Raw genomic sequence first — 17,258 nt, 5'->3', positions numbered from 1 at the left:
TTTTCAAATGCTCTTACTTAGAAATATCTTGATAGCCCAGCCAAGGAGAGTGGGGAAAGTTTTGAAGGTGAAAAGCCACAATGGCAAACTAAGAACAGCTTGTTTTGTTGATGAGGGGGACGGGAGAGGAAGGGTGATTTTCCTTTTTACTCAGTTATAAAAAACAGAATGATCTTTTTTTCCTCTCCCATGGTTTTTACTTAGGCTGTACTACTTTTTGTATAAAATGTGTACCATGACGGAACTTCTGATGATAGCAGAGCAGAAATAGTGTCCTTACCACCTCTCCTTTTTTTCCTGGGAACATAACTCATTCAACAAGCATGCAGGGATCACTTCCCTTTTATTATGCAATTATATATAAACTTCATTTTTTAGCTTTTTAATAATTTTTATTATTTCCACACCATTATTTTCTTCTCCCAACAGTAAAACACATGTATAAAACCAAGAACTACATGAAAAAGTTAGAAGTCCTTCTGAGTTGTGAAACCACCACTGGGAGAGGCTAGTCCTGAATTCATTGTACCTCTGGGATTTCTTTCCGACACTCAGAAATATGATTTAGAGTTATGGAATGTGGCCTCTTGATAATCATCAATTCACATACTAGTAAAAATAGAAAAAGGCTCTAATTTTCTGGCATGCTCTGTAAAAATTTGTAAGTGCAAATTAGCAAAACAGAAAGGAGTTTTTGACAATGCCGACTAGCAGTCTGAAGACGTAATGAAAACTCCTTAATTGCACAACACATGGACAGACTTATCCATAGTTTCCACTGGGAAATTATGAACATCCTAGATCAAGCTAAGTCCAAAACATGCTAGAAAATTCCTGGAAGTCTGGCACTCAGACAAATCAACCATCAGCAGACATATAGTGAAAATAACATCTCAATTTCATTTAAAAGAGACAATTAAAAAGCTAAGGAAGCAAAGAAGACCTTCTCATCAGCAATCGAATCCCAGATAAGCAGAGCTTAATATCAGAGTTAATACTAGACCAACCAACAAGCAGTAAACAATACCACGTTCAAGGAACAACTAGCCCAAACAAACAAGCAAATAAACAAACAAACAGTAATGAACAGTCTACTTAAGAAACTGCTTGTTTATTTAATTATATTTCTATGCCGACCAACTCCCTAGGGACTCAGGGCCAACTACCAAGAACACCCCCATCATCATCACAGGCATATATAACCAGAGAGCAAACTCCCCTGCCTTCTAGCACTGATGATGTTACTCAGTTGGCTAATGAAATGTCTGCAAGAAACTATCCAAGCTTGTAGAGCACAAAGGACTAAAGAATTTTACTATGCCACCCTTATGATTATGGCATGATTTTCAATTTAATGGCGGGAGGAGAAATCTGGAAGATGCTTTAAAATCTATATCCGAGCTGTCCATCATTGCAGGACAAGCCCAAGCTGGTGTGTTGCAGACATCCTCTTCCCAGTGGTTTTGAGTGGTTTCCCAGTAATGCCTCCTGCTGGAGGTAACCCAAAGCCTTTTACAACCACCTTTTGTTCCCGATTGCCATTTTCAAGGAAAAGTCTGAATGTACACTTAAATGACACAGGAGATCTTCAGTTTTTTTTAAAAAAAAGCAGGAGGCATAAGCACCGCCATTCCCTGAAAGTGCAGAAGTCACCATCATTCACCATTCCAAAGTCCCAAAACAAAAGGCCAGTTGGACCGCTGCCCATCCAATGCTCAGGTGCTGAAGAACAATTCGCCATATTTCTTCTTCCACATCATGGAGAAAATCTATCCAATGCGGTCCATAATTTTTGATTAGGAGCCACCCAGAGTTAGTTGAAAGATGGTCAGCCACATGTGTTTTAAATAAATAAATATAAATAAATAACTACTTGATGGCATCTAATCAACATCCTCTTCCTCTGCAGCTAAGTAGAGTGGTGATCACTGAACACAGCTAGCATCTCTCCAGCTTTGGGACAAGTGATTCTTCAGTTTGTAATAAACACAGGTCTGCTCAGACATTTGCTTTGCCATTCAGGAATGTTTGCTCCACCGAATTTTGACCAGTTGGTATTGATTGTCGTTGCTTCCCTTGCTGCCACAGTCGGTAGATCCCAATCTTTTGGTTATAGCTTATCAAATAAGCTATACCAGCTATAAGAGCAATTATTGCCACCACTGCAACTATACAGCCAATGATAAGGCCAATGGATGGAGGAGCTGCAAAAGGAAAAAAAAAAGACAAATGCACTGAAATTTAGCATTGAATAGTTCCATAGCATGTTCGACCAACTTGGCAGTAGTATTAGCAGTTATTTTTCAGGTATGGTACATAATAATAAAGTACAACTTCAACTATTTGGTGTATTAATATAGTACATTCTATAATACAGTACACTCCAATCTCAGAACACAAATTATAAGCGAATAGCCTATATTATAGTATTTAAAACTATCATGGGAACTTACATTTGAATCACAATAAAAATTCTGCACAAGGAGCTAAAGCTTAAGCCAACATCAAAGGTTCATTAAGGGAAAAATATTTGAAATTTTGAAAAAAAAAATAGACAAATTGGCACTGGATGGGGGGGAACTCTTAAGCATGATATGACTTCTTTAGTACAAGGAGGTATAAATCCGTGCTATTTTGACAATCAGCTGAGATTTACAGGTAGTCCTTGCTAATCTTTATACCTGTTCAGATGGTGCTGAATGAGGTTGCTTATGAAGGCTCCTCATATTTGTGTCCCTGTGTCTCTGAGGTCACATGGTCATGACTTGTGTGTTCAATGACTAGCTCACAATTACAATGTTGTAGTGTTCTACAGGATGGCTGATTATGATCTTAACAGCCAGCATAGGCAAAGTTAGTTGGGAAGCTGGAGGGTGGTTGTGAATTTACAGAATGCTGCAACATGCAGATTTCTCCTAACAACAGCAAGTGGAGCCAGTATCATACTTTACGACTGCATAACTTAGCTGTGGAATTCCTGGCCTCTGGTTAGTGAAGACTACCTGTATTGGTCCAGGAGCCGTAAGCATTTAAAAAAAAAAGAAATATTGAGTGTGTATAAAGGCCAGACGAGTTAACATCAACCATTTAAACTTGGACCTTGAATATAAACACCACCTAGTGTAGGAATTAGGGATTGAGTAAACAATGTCTAAAATGGTGTGAATTCTTGAAAGGGATCAGGTGATAGAGAGGAATCAGGTAAATCCCTACTGCTGCAATTATCCAGACATGAGATGATTGACTGCTTTGCCATCTTGGTGGTGAGGAACAGTGGATCCTTCAAATCATTGATTAAATTAAAACTACAAATGGGGATGGTTTTATTGAGGAAGATCTTTAAGGAAAGTCACTCATTAATTTGAACTTCTAGGTTCCTTACCACTGAAGAAACCAGCAGCTAGAAATCAAAAAGTAAAAAACCCCCTCAGAAAATAGAAAAGAAAGATCAATATTTGCTTTCTCATGCTAAGAACTATGCAGCCCTACAAAGGCATTTAGAAGAAGACGCTAATACTATATTATATGGAAGGAATACATCTGGATTTTGCCTGCATACTGTATAATTGAAAATAATCATCAAAAGACCCAGAAGAGATAAGAGTAAATAAAATAGAAACTGAGTCCTAAGGATAACTCAACTGATAAAGAAAAATAATGGAGATAGAATCATGCCACACAAGTAGCAGCAAATTATTGGAGGGCAATCGAATGAGCAGGACACTGGCATAGGAGACTATTTTCAACTCCCTCCCTCTCTCTAAACGCTTCTTAAACAGAGTCTCTTCTCCAGTAAACCTTGGCTTAGCACCAGAACCATTTCAATTTTTTCTTGACTTGGCTATAGATGGAAGGGCTGGGATGCCCAGAATTTTTATCAGTTTGTTTCACTGGGTGAAGTCTGTAACTCATTACTCAACAGATAAAGTTAAATGCAGATTTGGCTGGAAGTTACAAGACCTAAGGACAGTGGTCATTTTTGTTCTTTAGGTCAAGGCCTGGTTGAGTGATACACACGCGCGCACACACACAAATTAGGATTATTCTTGTTCTTTAGAGCAAAAGGTGAACTTACATTCAACGTGTATGGTCACATCTCTAACATCATAGCCATACTGATTGGTAGCATTGCACTGATAAAGGCCATCATGCTCCATCTGGATCAGCTGTGGTTCCCCAATGTTAAAAGGTCTCCCGTCTTTCCAGCACTGAACAGTTGGTGTGGGGTTTCCCAAGGCTGAGCAGGTAAGTGTTGCCATGCTTCCCTCCTTCCAATTCCATGTCTGGGGACAACGGGAATCATCAATTTGGGGCCCGTCTAGAATAGAGAAAGAAATGTGGTTAGTTTCACTGGTAATAATGGATGTAGTGAAGCAACAATGTATTGCAAAACTGTAGCAGCATTGGTGGTAATTTATTGTCGTTTATACAATGTTCATTCTCAATGGATTCTGGAATCTACAGGGATACTACCATGATCCTCTATAGATGGAACATGACCCCCAAAGGCAAAATTTAGCAGCTAGTGTCAAAGTTTGGGAATCCCAAATTTAATTTGCATAGACCCCTATTTTACATGTACTTTGTACATAACTTTGTTTGCTTCCACTAGCTGCAGGACCTCCTTTTCCTAAAGACATCTACCCACCCTACCAGATCAGATAGAGTGAGCATGCTCCTAGCCCCTTCCCCTAACTATTGCCATCTGATGGACTAAGAACCATCTCTTTTCCGGGGCAGCCCTTGTCCTATGGAACACTCTGTTCATTGTAATTTGGCAAGGCTCCACTTTCCTACCCTTCCAAAAGCACTGAAGACCCACAAATGCTGGGATAAAGTTGGATGACTGCACATTAGAAGTTTGATTTGGCACCAGGTCTTTGTTGCTCTCAATGTTCTAGTGCAGGAGTTGCCAATCTTGGCAACTTTAAGACTTGTGGACTTCAACTCACAGAGTTCCTTAGCCATATCCTGGATTAGGAATTCTGGGAGTTGAAGTCCATAAGCCTTAAAAGTTGCCAAGGTTGGAAACCCCTGTTTTAGTGTGTTTAGTTTTATACTTTTAATATGGTTTTAGGTAGTTTAAATTTTTGATTGGAAGGGCATCCAGAGTCCAAGCCCCATGGACAAAATGGCCATCTCCTTAGAAATACTGCAATCTATTTTTACCCGAGGGACAATAAAATTGTAATATTTGGAGTCATGAACATTTTTAGTATCACTCTTCTCACTCATATTATATCAGAATAGAATAGAAATCATGCAAATTTAGCAAATCTTTTACGGGCTGCTCCAAACACGTCTCTAAAACAGCACATGTTCAGGATCTCATTCTGGATCATAAGCCTATAAATAGTCCTCGACTTATAATCATTCATTCAGCCACTGTTTAAAACGAGGATTGTTCTGAACAAAGGAACATACAGTTTATGCATGGTATGTTTGTGTGTATGTTTTCTTGTAATAAGGGGTTTTTAGTGACTTTTAATTATTAGATTTGTTATATATTGTGTTATTGTTGTTGTGAGCCGCCCCAAGTCTGCGGAGAGGGGTGGCATACAAATCTAATAAATAAATAAACAAACATACTGCCTGTATTCAGTTATGGGCTTTGCAGAGCCCTTATGTTAATGTGATGAAAATTTGGCTGCCTGGCAGTCCACCTGCCCTTACCACCAACCACAGGGACACTGTAAATGCCCTCACCTGCCTATTTAATTATTTATATATTTTATTTATTTATTGGATTTGTATGCCGCCCCTCTCCGTGGACTCGGGGCGGCTAACAACAGTGACAAAAAACAGAATGTAAAAATCCAATACTACAACAGCTAAAAACCCTTGTTATAAAACCAATCATACATACAAACATGCCATGCATAAATTGTAGAAGCCTAGGGGGAAAGATTATCTTAATTCCCCCATGCCTGACAGCACAGGTGGGTTTTGAGGAGCTTACGAAAGGCAAGGAGGATGAGGGCTATTCTAATCTCTGGGGGGAGTTGGTTCCAGAGGGTCGGGGCCGCCACAGACAAGGCTCTTCCCCTGGGTCCCGCCAACCGACATTGTTTAGTTGACGGGACCCGGAGAAGGCCCGCTCTGTGGGACCTAACTGGTCGCTGGGATTCGTGCGGCAGAAGGCGGTCCCTGAGATAATCTGGCCCGGTGCTTCCTCCCCACATCCTGTCTTAGTGGTGCCAGGGTCCTTTGACCTGGCAGGGTCCTTTGACTATCCCATCACACTTTGATTCATTTATCTCTGTTGAAAAATGCCTTTTCCAAAAGAGGGACCAGCAAATGCAACGTGTCTGCTTCCTATAGAGGCCACCTTGCAGCTTTGGAAAAATCACACCCTTCTAAGAGACGCAAGAATGGCACCACTTCATGATGCAACCTTAACATCACATCAGTTGAGTGTTCTTTCAAAAAGGAGTTATTCAGAAGAGGTGAGTACATCAAGGTGTCACACAGCAGAGTGGAGCCCCAAGGCCTGTGGGACCTGGCAGGAGGGAAAGCAGATCCAACACTTTGGGATTTGATGGGACGGGAAGCTGTGTGTGTGTGTGTGTGTGTGTGTGTGTGTGTGTGTGTGTCTCAAGGGGTAGGCCATCTCTGAATTCAGGGATACTGCAATGTGGGTCTGAGCTTGCACAGGACTTCTACCACAACCTGAGGCAGCTCACCCTCTCTTTAATGATGATGGGAAAAGCTGGGAATGTGGTCATTGAGTCCTCGGAGAGGGGTGGCATAGAAATCCAATAAATAAATAACAAATAAATTGAGCAAGGTGGTCACATTGGTGCCTCTCTTAATGACCACAACAACCTATGCCCATGATTCAGGGCTCCATCTGATCGTAAATCAAGGACTACCTACATTCCTGATTGGCTAATGAAAGAAAAGATTTGTTTTGCCCGGGACATAACATATGCCACATCTCCAGCCTGAAACACATCACCAGAAGCAAGTAACTCTTCTTTCACACAACCTGAATAGATTTAAATAACCAGTTGAGGACATAAGAGGGTTTATGTACCTTCAAGAATACTGAGGAAAATAAAAAAAATGTATTACTGATGTTTAAAAACATAGATAGTACCCCAATGGAACATATTGCTTTAGATGTCAGAGATTGATCCTCCTCATGGCATCAAACCTACTAGTCTATTTGCTACTTTGTTAGCCAGCATTGCATTGTGTTTCCTATATAGTTCATGGGAATAACTAAACCCAATAACTAGTGTTTATTTTCTCTAACTCTAATTGGAACAATATACTTGCATCTTCATCAATTAGCTAGGAAGTCCATTTGTTTTGTAACATCATTCACGCTGAGGCCAGATTGACCCCAAATTTTTTGGCCTCCCAGAAGATATGGCTCTGCCATCCAGCCTGGGGATCTGGGAACAGGGATATGGAGCTATTAAAGTAATTGTATTGTTAGGGAAACTGAGTGAGCTCTCCCATGTATTTTTAAATGTATTTTTATTATTTTTAATGATTATTCTTATTGTAGTTTTTGTTACTTATATTGAGGGTTTTTTTAAAAAAATTGTTAAATCTATATAGCCACCCAGAGTCATAGAAGATATGTGGCGATATAATTTTAACAAATAAACAACAACAATTTCCAAGTACATCAATAATTAGGACACTAGGTGAGTTCCTATGCGAAAGGAACCACTGGGTGTTGGAAGCATCTACTCAAATGATCCTCCTATTTCCCCCTTCTGGGATGCAGAGACTTAGGGTTACATAACACCATGCAATGGTACCCAATTTCCAAAGTTCATCCTAGCTGTAAGATGTGTTGCCACACTATTTGAAGTAAAGATTACTAAATCTCTAGGAATAAAACGTGAGGTGTGGGGGGTTTTTCCTACTCACAGAAGACAGTAAGTTTTTGAGAGATGCTTCTTTCCTTGGTTTGCCCATCGACAGTAAGGGTTACTTGGCAGATGAATTCCTGCTCATTATCCTCTTGCTGAGCAATCACTGCATGCTGCAGGAGATGTTCATCTATGTTGCTGAATGCTAAGATTTTGGCAGCATCCCTGATCTGCATTTTGAAACCAGGGGAAGCACTGCCATCAGCTATACACGTAATGTTCACTGTTTGACCAACGGTGACTTCTGAACTGCCAATTTGCAAGATGGGCTTTGGTAAAGCTGCGAGGGAATAGAGCAGAGCAGTGTTAATGTACTTAGATGGTTATAAAATTATTAATAAAAACAGTTAAAACAAATGTCTGTCTTTCTCCCCTCCTGTCCTAAATATGAAAACAGCTATTAAAGACTAGGATAGAGGAACCCTAAGTTCAAGTCCATCTACAGCCATAGAGGCTTAGCGAAGGACTTTCACACACTCTCTCAGTCCGACATTCATCTCAATGTTCTTGTAAGAAAAACAGCTGTATTTTAGAAGTAGCAGATTTGAAATGGCTGGATACCAGATGTTCCAAAGAAGGGAAATGCACAAGAACGGCTGTTTCTCTCAATTTCTGTATTCTCTATTTGGTTAAGACATATGGACCTCTTTAGATAAATACTGTGTGTCAAAATGCAGTAAAAACAAAGCAGTCGTAAGTTGTAATGGCTTTACGTCTAATGGCTTTAGGTCAGATCTAAACTCTGTATATACGTAATCTGATATAAAAATATTTTTGGGTTCATCCTAAAATAGTTGTTCTTGGATTTCAATGAAAATAGAATAGGGATGAGTCACTTATCCCTCCAATTCCATTGGTTTCAAAGGGCTTGTTCTCTCAAGCTAACTTAGTCTGATCCAACCCATTATTGAAGTTTTGTTTTTCAAAATAAAATCAATCTAACTTCTAACTTTTTCTAGGTTTGTACAAATAGATGGAAAGGAACTCTTCTAAATATCTCTGTGTTAGTAGTTACAGATATGAGACTCACCAAACACAGTCACCATCGTATTCACTGTTTTGTTCACTGGCCCCAGAGAGACTGTGCAGATCAACCTATGATCTCCAACTGAGGAAGAGGTTATCACAGCCTGGGCACTTGCCAAGCCCCCCATCACAGTGGTGCTGAAGGTCAGAGCTTTCCCTTCAAACCGCAGATCAAACTTGGCCTCTTCGGCTGGGAAAACCTCAGGTGCATCACACGTCACTTTCATCAGGGTCCCAGCTTCTAAGAACAGACCAGCGTGGAGCAGGGGATCCTTTGCAAAATCTGCCCATGAAGTAAGAGAAATCATGTTAGTTATTGCAAAGGAAATCACAGCCACAATAGTATCCTCTCCCTAGCCTCTCAGGGGGGTCAAGGCTGGGGCAACTGTAGGGGACATCAAATCTATGCCAACAAAAATCAAAATAGTGGAGTAGGTGGACCAACACCTCCTGTGGAGAATTAATATTGTCTAGCCACAGGGCGCAGTATGTCTAAATCAGAACTGGAGCAATGGATGGAATCTCACCAAAAGTCTGTAATGATATGCCGCGGGAAGTGTTTTTCAGGAGTGGTCCGCTTGGTCCCAGATCCAGAAATGTTTGGCAGGTGATTGTTTTGTTGTAGTCATCTTTCTCAGCTATCATGCTATGCTTCACCACAACATCAGTGGCTTCAGGCTGAGTATGATCCTTAAAGGTCTTTACCAGAAGTTGCTCTCCCCCTTTCAGCAAGGTCACAGTGAGGTCCTGAATGGGGGCTACATCAGAAACCTGGCATGTCAAATTGTACTGCTTTCCCACTTCCATTTCTGGTACTGGATCCAGCTCAATCTTCTGTGGAGGTTCTGAAATGAAATAAAATGTTCTAAGTCAATTTTGTCTGATTAGCATAATGTCAACATTCCAAGTAACGTCTAAGTTTAAATCAGAGTCCGAGGCAAAGACTTCCTCAAGGTTCCAATTTATTTCTAGAGCCATCTTGGTACATGTGGGAAACCCAAATCTGATTTCCCCAGGGTTTCTACTTCCAGTTTAAAGTTCATTCCTCTGTTCCCACACCAACAAGTTCATCATATGGACCACTAATCTTCGGCCACCTGGTCTGTACTCTCCCATCTTTTTCCAGCCAGGTGCTGGACAAAGAATGACCATTAAACTCTAAAAGGAATTTATTTTGTTTATCGCTACCTCCTCATGCAACTGTTCCTCCCAACTTTCAACAGCAAGAAACATCCCAAAAGAATATAGCATAATGTGGCAGGCCAAAACCCTCAAACATTCTGGCTTTAGCCTGACACACATGCTAGAAGTATGAACAAGCGATTACAAGGCTCTTCTGTTATTTATTCTATGCAATAAAATTATCTCTACTAAGTGTATATTTCCCTGTACATTCTAAGTCAAACATAAATATCTATATACCAATAAGGGGCAGTGGAAGGCATGCCTTAGCTTTCCCAAAGGAAATATCTTGTCCTTATCATCTGAAAGATCTATTTCTATTTACTTGCCTAGTTAAATAATTATTTCCATCTTTTGCCTTAGCTAAGGGCCTGCATTCTTGATAGAGATTAATGTAGGTAATGCTCAAAAAAAATATAGCTTTCCTTTGTCAATTCTCCAACATTTGATCACATATTCTCCTGACTATTTTCTCCTAAATACTGTACTTTACAATGTAAACTATGCAACCTGTCTTATTTCCCCAAAAGGAATCCAGGGGAGAGATGGAGGGAAATATTGAAGTGTTAAAAATCTTGCCTAAGAAAGCCTCTGTTTCTTGGTGGCTTGCCATAGTGTGCCCCTCCTTATGTCCTGCATAGCAGCTTCATGTATTTCTTCACTGTTTTAACTTTAACTGTTCCCACTTTTAGCGAGATGGTCAGCTATGTAATTTTGATAAAGGAAATAAATCAATTGCAACTGGTGTAGAACAAAATTCTCCTGCATACCTATCTCAAATTGTTCAGTAAAATTGTTTAATTGCTTTTATTCTGGTTTCTGTTGTCTATTACTGGGTGATTTGACCTCTGAATTCAACAGTGCCATGATTTGATTCTACCGGAGTAAGTTAGTCTTGTGGCTTTCTGTTGAATTTGAACTGAGGATACTTTAGATGCCCAATATTTTTCATGTGTTATTACAGCATCATGTGACTTACTGTAAAGAGTAATGGCTGCAGAAACTGATCCTAGGTGATCTTTATCATAGCACAATGAGATAGTGTTCCAGGTAGTGATGTTGAAGATACGGAAGACTTTCCAATTGGATCCATTTCCAACGATTTCTTTACTGAAGGGAGTTTCAAGGGCAATCTTGTCTGCTTCAGTATTGGCACTGCAGTTTATCTGAAGTGAACCTCCATATTGCACCACAGGGTTTTCTGGCGAAATTCTCACAAAGTTTTTCTCTGTTAATCCCGATATTAAAACAAAACAAAACAAATTTTGCATAAAAATGCAGTTATAAAACAGAGGAAAAGGTTTTATTTTCTAGTATTAACAGCATTCAACATCCAGAATCACTTCAGCATTACGTGCAGCCATATAATTTTTTTTTTTAAATTGCCGGCATTAAGGAATGTGGATGAATAAAGCAGGTAATAAAGTTTTTTATTTGCTTATTCAAGTCTCTGTGCTAAGGTCGATTAGGCCTTTGAGCATTAGGAATGAATAGCTGTTATGGGTTTGATGAGAGACAGCACTGATCCTGAAACGAGACAAGTCTCTATCCGCAAGAATGCCACTTTTGCAAAGTCAAGCCCAAGGGATTAGAGCAGCATTTCTCCACTTTGGCCACTTTAAGATGTGTGTACTTCAATTCCCTAAATTCTGGGTATTGAAGTCCACTTCTTAAAATAGTCGAAGTTGGGAAATGCTAGATTAGAAAGAAGGGGACATGCTCAATGGCCAGCACATGCCCCTTGCAATAGTGGGTTCTAAAACTCATTGCTACCAGTTTGCGTTCACACCTGCGTACAGAAGCATCCCAGGCGGGTTGACAGAATGTCCCCGGTGGGAGGGCGGAGCCTCCCGCCAATGCCGCTGCTATTGGTTCACAAGACTGGGACAAACTGAGAGCAACCAGTCATATTAATTGGCACATAAATTCAATAAATAAATAAACAAACAAACAAACAAACAAGCAAACAAGCAAACAAACCCACCGCTGGGCTGGCCCCTTGTGACTATGAGGGGTCACTGTAATGACAAACTAATTCTCTATTAAAATTACTTAGTTACTGTCTGAATTCTGAGCAGGAATTAGGATATCTTAGCATAAATTTGCAGAACTAAGAGCTAGTTATTTCCTGCCTTTTCTTTATTATGAATATCAGGAACTCAGTTCTTTGATCAGTATCAAGCCATGCCTCATTTCCAAAGAGTGGTATAAAATTGCAGGAAACCATTTGCTAGAAAGGAATTATACCCCTCTTGGGAGGACAATCTAAGGCAGTGTTTCCCAACCTTGGCAACCTGAAGATATTTGGACATTCGCTGGCTGGGGAATTCTGGGAGTTGAAGTCCAAATATCTTCAAGTTGCCAAGGTTGGGAAACACTGATCTAAGGGGTCGAGTTCAAGCTAAGATCTGCCTTCTGAAAGATGTGCAATTCAGAAATTTAAATCTTTGCTGTTGCACTACTGATATTCCAAAATCATAGACCCTTTTAATCCAAAACTGTCCATTCCCTCTGATGTATGTCCAGAAAGGAGGGAGGGGGAAGTAGACTGAATTTGAATAAGCCCAGATTGCTTTGGGATCTGACAAATTCCTCTCTCCCTGAAATTTATTCTCCAGCCACCAAAAATATTGCTGTAATCTTCACAAGTGTTTTTCATTAGTTCATTTAGCACATTCTTGCACGCTTGAGTGCTTCAGCAGAAGTCTCCCTAGTGGTGCGGGTGAGGTGCCAAAAAGTAAAGATGGCGACCATGGCCACACAATTCAAACCTTACTTCTTTTTTAAAAATGTATCATTGCTCTGACTGGGAATTCTGGTCACAATAAATAGTCTCAACACTTCAGAGTGTGGCAGATTGGAGAAAACAGTTCTGATAGTTCACCAAAAAAGTTGTAGCCTAGAGCAGGGGTGTCAAACTCGATTTCATTGAGGGCCACCTCAGGTTGTGTTTGGCCTCAAGGGAGTGGGTGGGAAATCCTACATAAAATACTATCATGTGCGCAAATTGATAGATTAAAGTTAGAGTTGAAAGATAAAACTGAAACAGACTATTTCAAAACCTGGGACAAACTATACCATTGGTGGGGGGAAAAGGAAAGTCAGGATTAGGAATGAGTGGAAATGTTGGAGAAGGTTCAAAATTTAATTAAATTTAGTTTTATATTCTTAGGATAATGGGAAAAGAATTAATAAAAGGTAAAACTGGATAATCTGTCATGTACTCATTTTTTATGTTTTATGGTCTTTGTTTTGTTTTGGAATGTTTTGTCTTTTTAATTGTATTATAAATAAAAACACTTTTTAATTAAAAATAACTAAAAAGGGGTGGGTGGTGGAGCAATGCTGGGGGTGGGCATGGCCAGCTCAACATCACTCATGTCAGGGGTGCCTGTGGGGGCCCAAGCACTCTGCCAGTGAAAACGGGCTCCCGAGCTCTGTTTCCAGCAGCAACGGCCTCCTGCAAGCCCCTGCCAGTGAAAACAGACCTCGAGAGGCCTGCAGGCAAACGTCCCGAGCTTCTTTTGCACTGGCAGAAGCAGAGTGAGCTGGTCCTTTGATGTTTCCAGGGCGTCCTCGTGGGCCAGATCGAAGCTCCTTGCGGGTCAGATCTGGCCCCCGGGCCTTGAGTTTGACACCCCTGGCCTAAAGAATGTGGAAATCTTCCGTTCCTGTAATTTTTGAAGGTGTTGCCTCTGGTGGTACTGGTCCCAATCACTGGATGTGCTCATATGTGACTCAGAAGGTGCTTCAAGGCTTCTTTTTTTTCTCCCTTTGCACAATGACTCATTGACTTGCTTTAGGATCTTCTATTTATGGTACCTGTCTGTCTACTATTAAATACCACACCTTTCCTTGCCTGTGTTAAAAAGAACTGTAGCCCCTTTCCAGAAATTGCACAAGTGAGTGAATAGAAGAATGTCTGTTTAAGGAAAACCTTGAGTTGCTATGGTGCAATTCTAAGCTTTATTGCTGCCCCTGTAAGATCACAGATCATCTTGAATCAACATGGGAGGGGCTGCTGCATGTCTTATCTATGTTGAAACTTGAGAAGGAGCCTTTTGACACTCTCCAATCTGAATAACCTTTATGCCAAGGGAAAAACAAGTGACCAACATGGAACTGGAATGCGTTTCAGCAGAGCCAAAAGACTGGATGGCTTTGGTTAGCTGCGTTTCATATGAATTCCCCAGGACTCTTAAACAACTGATGATGGAAAAGTTACATTTTTCATATTTTTCAAAACTAAGCCACTCTGTCTAAATCTCTCTGTCAAGAAATTTCTCCTTAGTTCTAGGTTGCTTCTCTCTTTGACCAGTTTCCAATCATTGCTTCTTTCCAGCCCTCTTGATGTTTTGGAAAATAGATTGAGCCCCTCTTCGTTGTAGCAGCTCCTCAAATATTGGCACACTGCTATCATCTCTCCCCTGATCCTTCTTTTTACTAGACTACACTAGACTCCAACCCCTTAATCATCTGTTGCTTTTCTCTGCACTCTTTCCAGAGTCTCAACATCTTTTTTATAATATGATAGCCAAAACTGTGTGCAGTATTCCAAGTATGGCCTTACCAAGGCCTTATAAAGTGGTACTAGTACTTCATGTGACCTTGATTCTATCCCTCTGTTAAAGCAGCCTAGGAGTGCGTTTTGATGGCTGCAGCACACTGTTGGCTCATATTTAAGTGACTGTCCACAGGATTCCAAGATCCTTCTCACAGTTACTGCTGTCGAGCCAGATTCCATCTAGTCTAAACCTGTACATTTGGGTTTTCTTGCCTAAGTGCAAAATATACTTTTTTCCACTATTGAATTTCATTTCATTTTGTCAGATAAGGACCAACTCTTTCAAGATCCTTTTGGATCTTTTGAGCCTATCTTCAGGGATGTTGGCTATTCCTGCCACTTTGGTGTTGTCTGTAATTTTGATGAGTTTCCCTTCTATTCTCTCTTCTAAATTGGTTAGTACTAGGCCTAAGACAGAACCTTGGGGTATCCCACTAGTTACGTCCCTCCAAGTACATGCAGTTCCATTGAGGATTACACACTGGGCGTGGTTTGTCAACCAGTGATAAAATCCATCACTCTGTCAAAGTGAGTAAATTTAGAGTAAATTTACTGAATAATACTAGAGATAAATACTTGTTCCTCCTCTAGCAAAGCCCCTTTTCTCAACCATTGTGGTATTTTCTGAATCAACAGGCAACTGTTATCTCTTAGAGACAAATCTAACTTACTTCTACAGGAAAACACAGGCTGGAGAAGATACCTCATCACCTCTTCCTCCCTAATGTCTGGCCAGCACGCTAAGGATGGGCTTCAGCATCTAAATATTATCCAGCTGCCCAAATAATATTCAGACCACCAACTGTATTTTCATGGGAAATCAAATGCAAGGAGGTGGAAATATCTGAGTATTCTTAGGGTTGATGGGCGAAATCTCGTTTGTTTTTCTTATAGCAAATTGACTGCAGTGTGCAAGACTTCAGGGAAGGTGTGTCAGAACAAACCACTCTTATCAAGCCTTCTGGTCGGGCAAATAATGAAAAGATTAGAGGGAAGGAATGCTTAAGACAATCTGCAATTGGTGTGTCACAAACTGCTTTGGGGAAATCACCTAATTTTTATAAAGTATAAAGTCCAGGTCCTGCCCATTTCCAGGAATAGGCAGAGGGAAAAGAAAAAATAAAATTATAACTTTAGGGCAACAAATGAACATAAAGTTTGCATACATGTGTGTGCCTTGTTTGGACTAGACTCTGCAGTTTTCTTGGTAAGGTTTTGCAGAAGTGGTTTGCCCTTTGACAATAGCATTTAGTATTTAGATTTATATACCACTTCACAGTAATTTACAGCCCTCTCTAAGCAGTTTACGGAGAGGAAGCATATTGCCCCCAACAATCTGGGTCCTCATTTTACCAACATTGGAAGAATGGAAGGATGAGTCAACCTTGTCCCTAACTCAACAATATCCCTAAGTCACAATTTCTGAGAGATTGTAGCCCATAGAATGACTGGCCCAAAGCCACCCAAGTAATTTCATGCCTAAAACAGAAACACACCCTAGAGTTCCCAAGTTTCTAATCACTGCATCCAAGTAACTCTTTAGTTTAGGTAAGACTTAAACCGTGCTGAGGTTTGTTCTGAATTCAGTCTCCTGGATTCATTTCCAATCTTCAGACACATAAAAGTAACTCTGCAGCCTGAATTAAAGGCGCAAAAATCTTCCTGACCAGAACCAGCTGTTTCCGGACAGGTCTGGAGCAGAGTGTGTAGTAGGCGGAAGATCCAGAGGGGCAATTTCCATTCCCTCATTAAAATCTCATTCGATCCCACATGCGAAGCGGAGATCCCACATTCCGCCGGTGCCAGATCTCCGCTAAATTGAGAGTTTTGGAGGAAGAAGAGATTGTGAAAACCCCCCCCCCGCTCCCCTTACCTTTCTCAGAAGCCTCGGAGCCCAAAGCAACGAGGAAAAAGAGGAAAGACCACTGCATGACGACGATCGAGGCGAAACTCAAACTCAGAGAGAAAGGCATCTGCTCGGTCCCAATGGAGCCAAATATAAATAGAAATCGAACAAATTGAAGCCCTGCTGCTGGTGGTTGTTATTGCGGCTGCCGCTGGATCCACACACACAGCCCGGCGCCTAAGCCCCTTTTGCCCGACTAGAAGCGTTGCTCCTCTGTTTTTATCATTCTTCCGCGAAACGCCCCTTTTCCTCACGCGGGACGGTCATGGGAAACTCCCCCTCCCTCGATCTCTTATTTCGCCCCTCCGCGTGCGGCTAGGGAAAGTTCCAGCCTTTATGACACGCTCCCGCGAGGCGCTTCTCCGCCCCCGTCAAGACCATCAACCCTAAATGACTAAAGACCGGAGTTTATTTGCTTGTGGGTTTATTTACCTATCAAAATTTTAAAACCGCCCATTTACCTCGCAGAGGGACTCTAGAGCAGGGGTCTACAACCTTGGCAACTTTAAGCCTGGTGGACTTCAACTTCCAGAATTCCCCAGCCAGCAAAGCTCCCAGAATTCCACTCCCAGAATTCCACTCCTAGAATTCCCCAGCCAGCAAAAATTCCAGAATTCCACTCCCAGAATTCCACTCCTAGAATTCCCCAGCCAGCAAAAATTCCAGAATTCCCCAGCCAGCAAAGCTCCCA

The 17,258-nt window shown here is 40.9% G+C and overlaps 1 protein-coding gene across 1 annotated transcript; it reads right to left on the bottom strand.

Moving 5' to 3' along the window:
* Positions 1–370: 370 nt before the first annotated feature.
* Positions 371–16,761, bottom strand: LOC139161838 (intercellular adhesion molecule 1-like). Its single transcript, XM_070741471.1, has 7 exons — positions 16,535–16,761; positions 11,077–11,325; positions 9,443–9,760; positions 8,920–9,198; positions 7,888–8,169; positions 4,076–4,318; positions 371–2,204 (listed from the first exon to the last, which is right to left on the bottom strand). Exons 1-7 carry the CDS (start codon positions 16,632–16,634, stop codon positions 1,999–2,001), a joined length of 1,677 nt encoding a protein of 558 aa, XP_070597572.1. The 5' UTR covers positions 16,635–16,761; the 3' UTR covers positions 371–1,998.
* Positions 16,762–17,258: the final 497 nt, after the last annotated feature.

Source organism: Erythrolamprus reginae, chromosome 2 (assembly GCF_031021105.1).
Source record: "Erythrolamprus reginae isolate rEryReg1 chromosome 2, rEryReg1.hap1, whole genome shotgun sequence".
Classification (NCBI taxonomy): Eukaryota; Metazoa; Chordata; class Lepidosauria; order Squamata; family Dipsadidae; genus Erythrolamprus; species Erythrolamprus reginae.
This window is presented reverse-complemented; position numbering and strand designations above follow the sequence as displayed.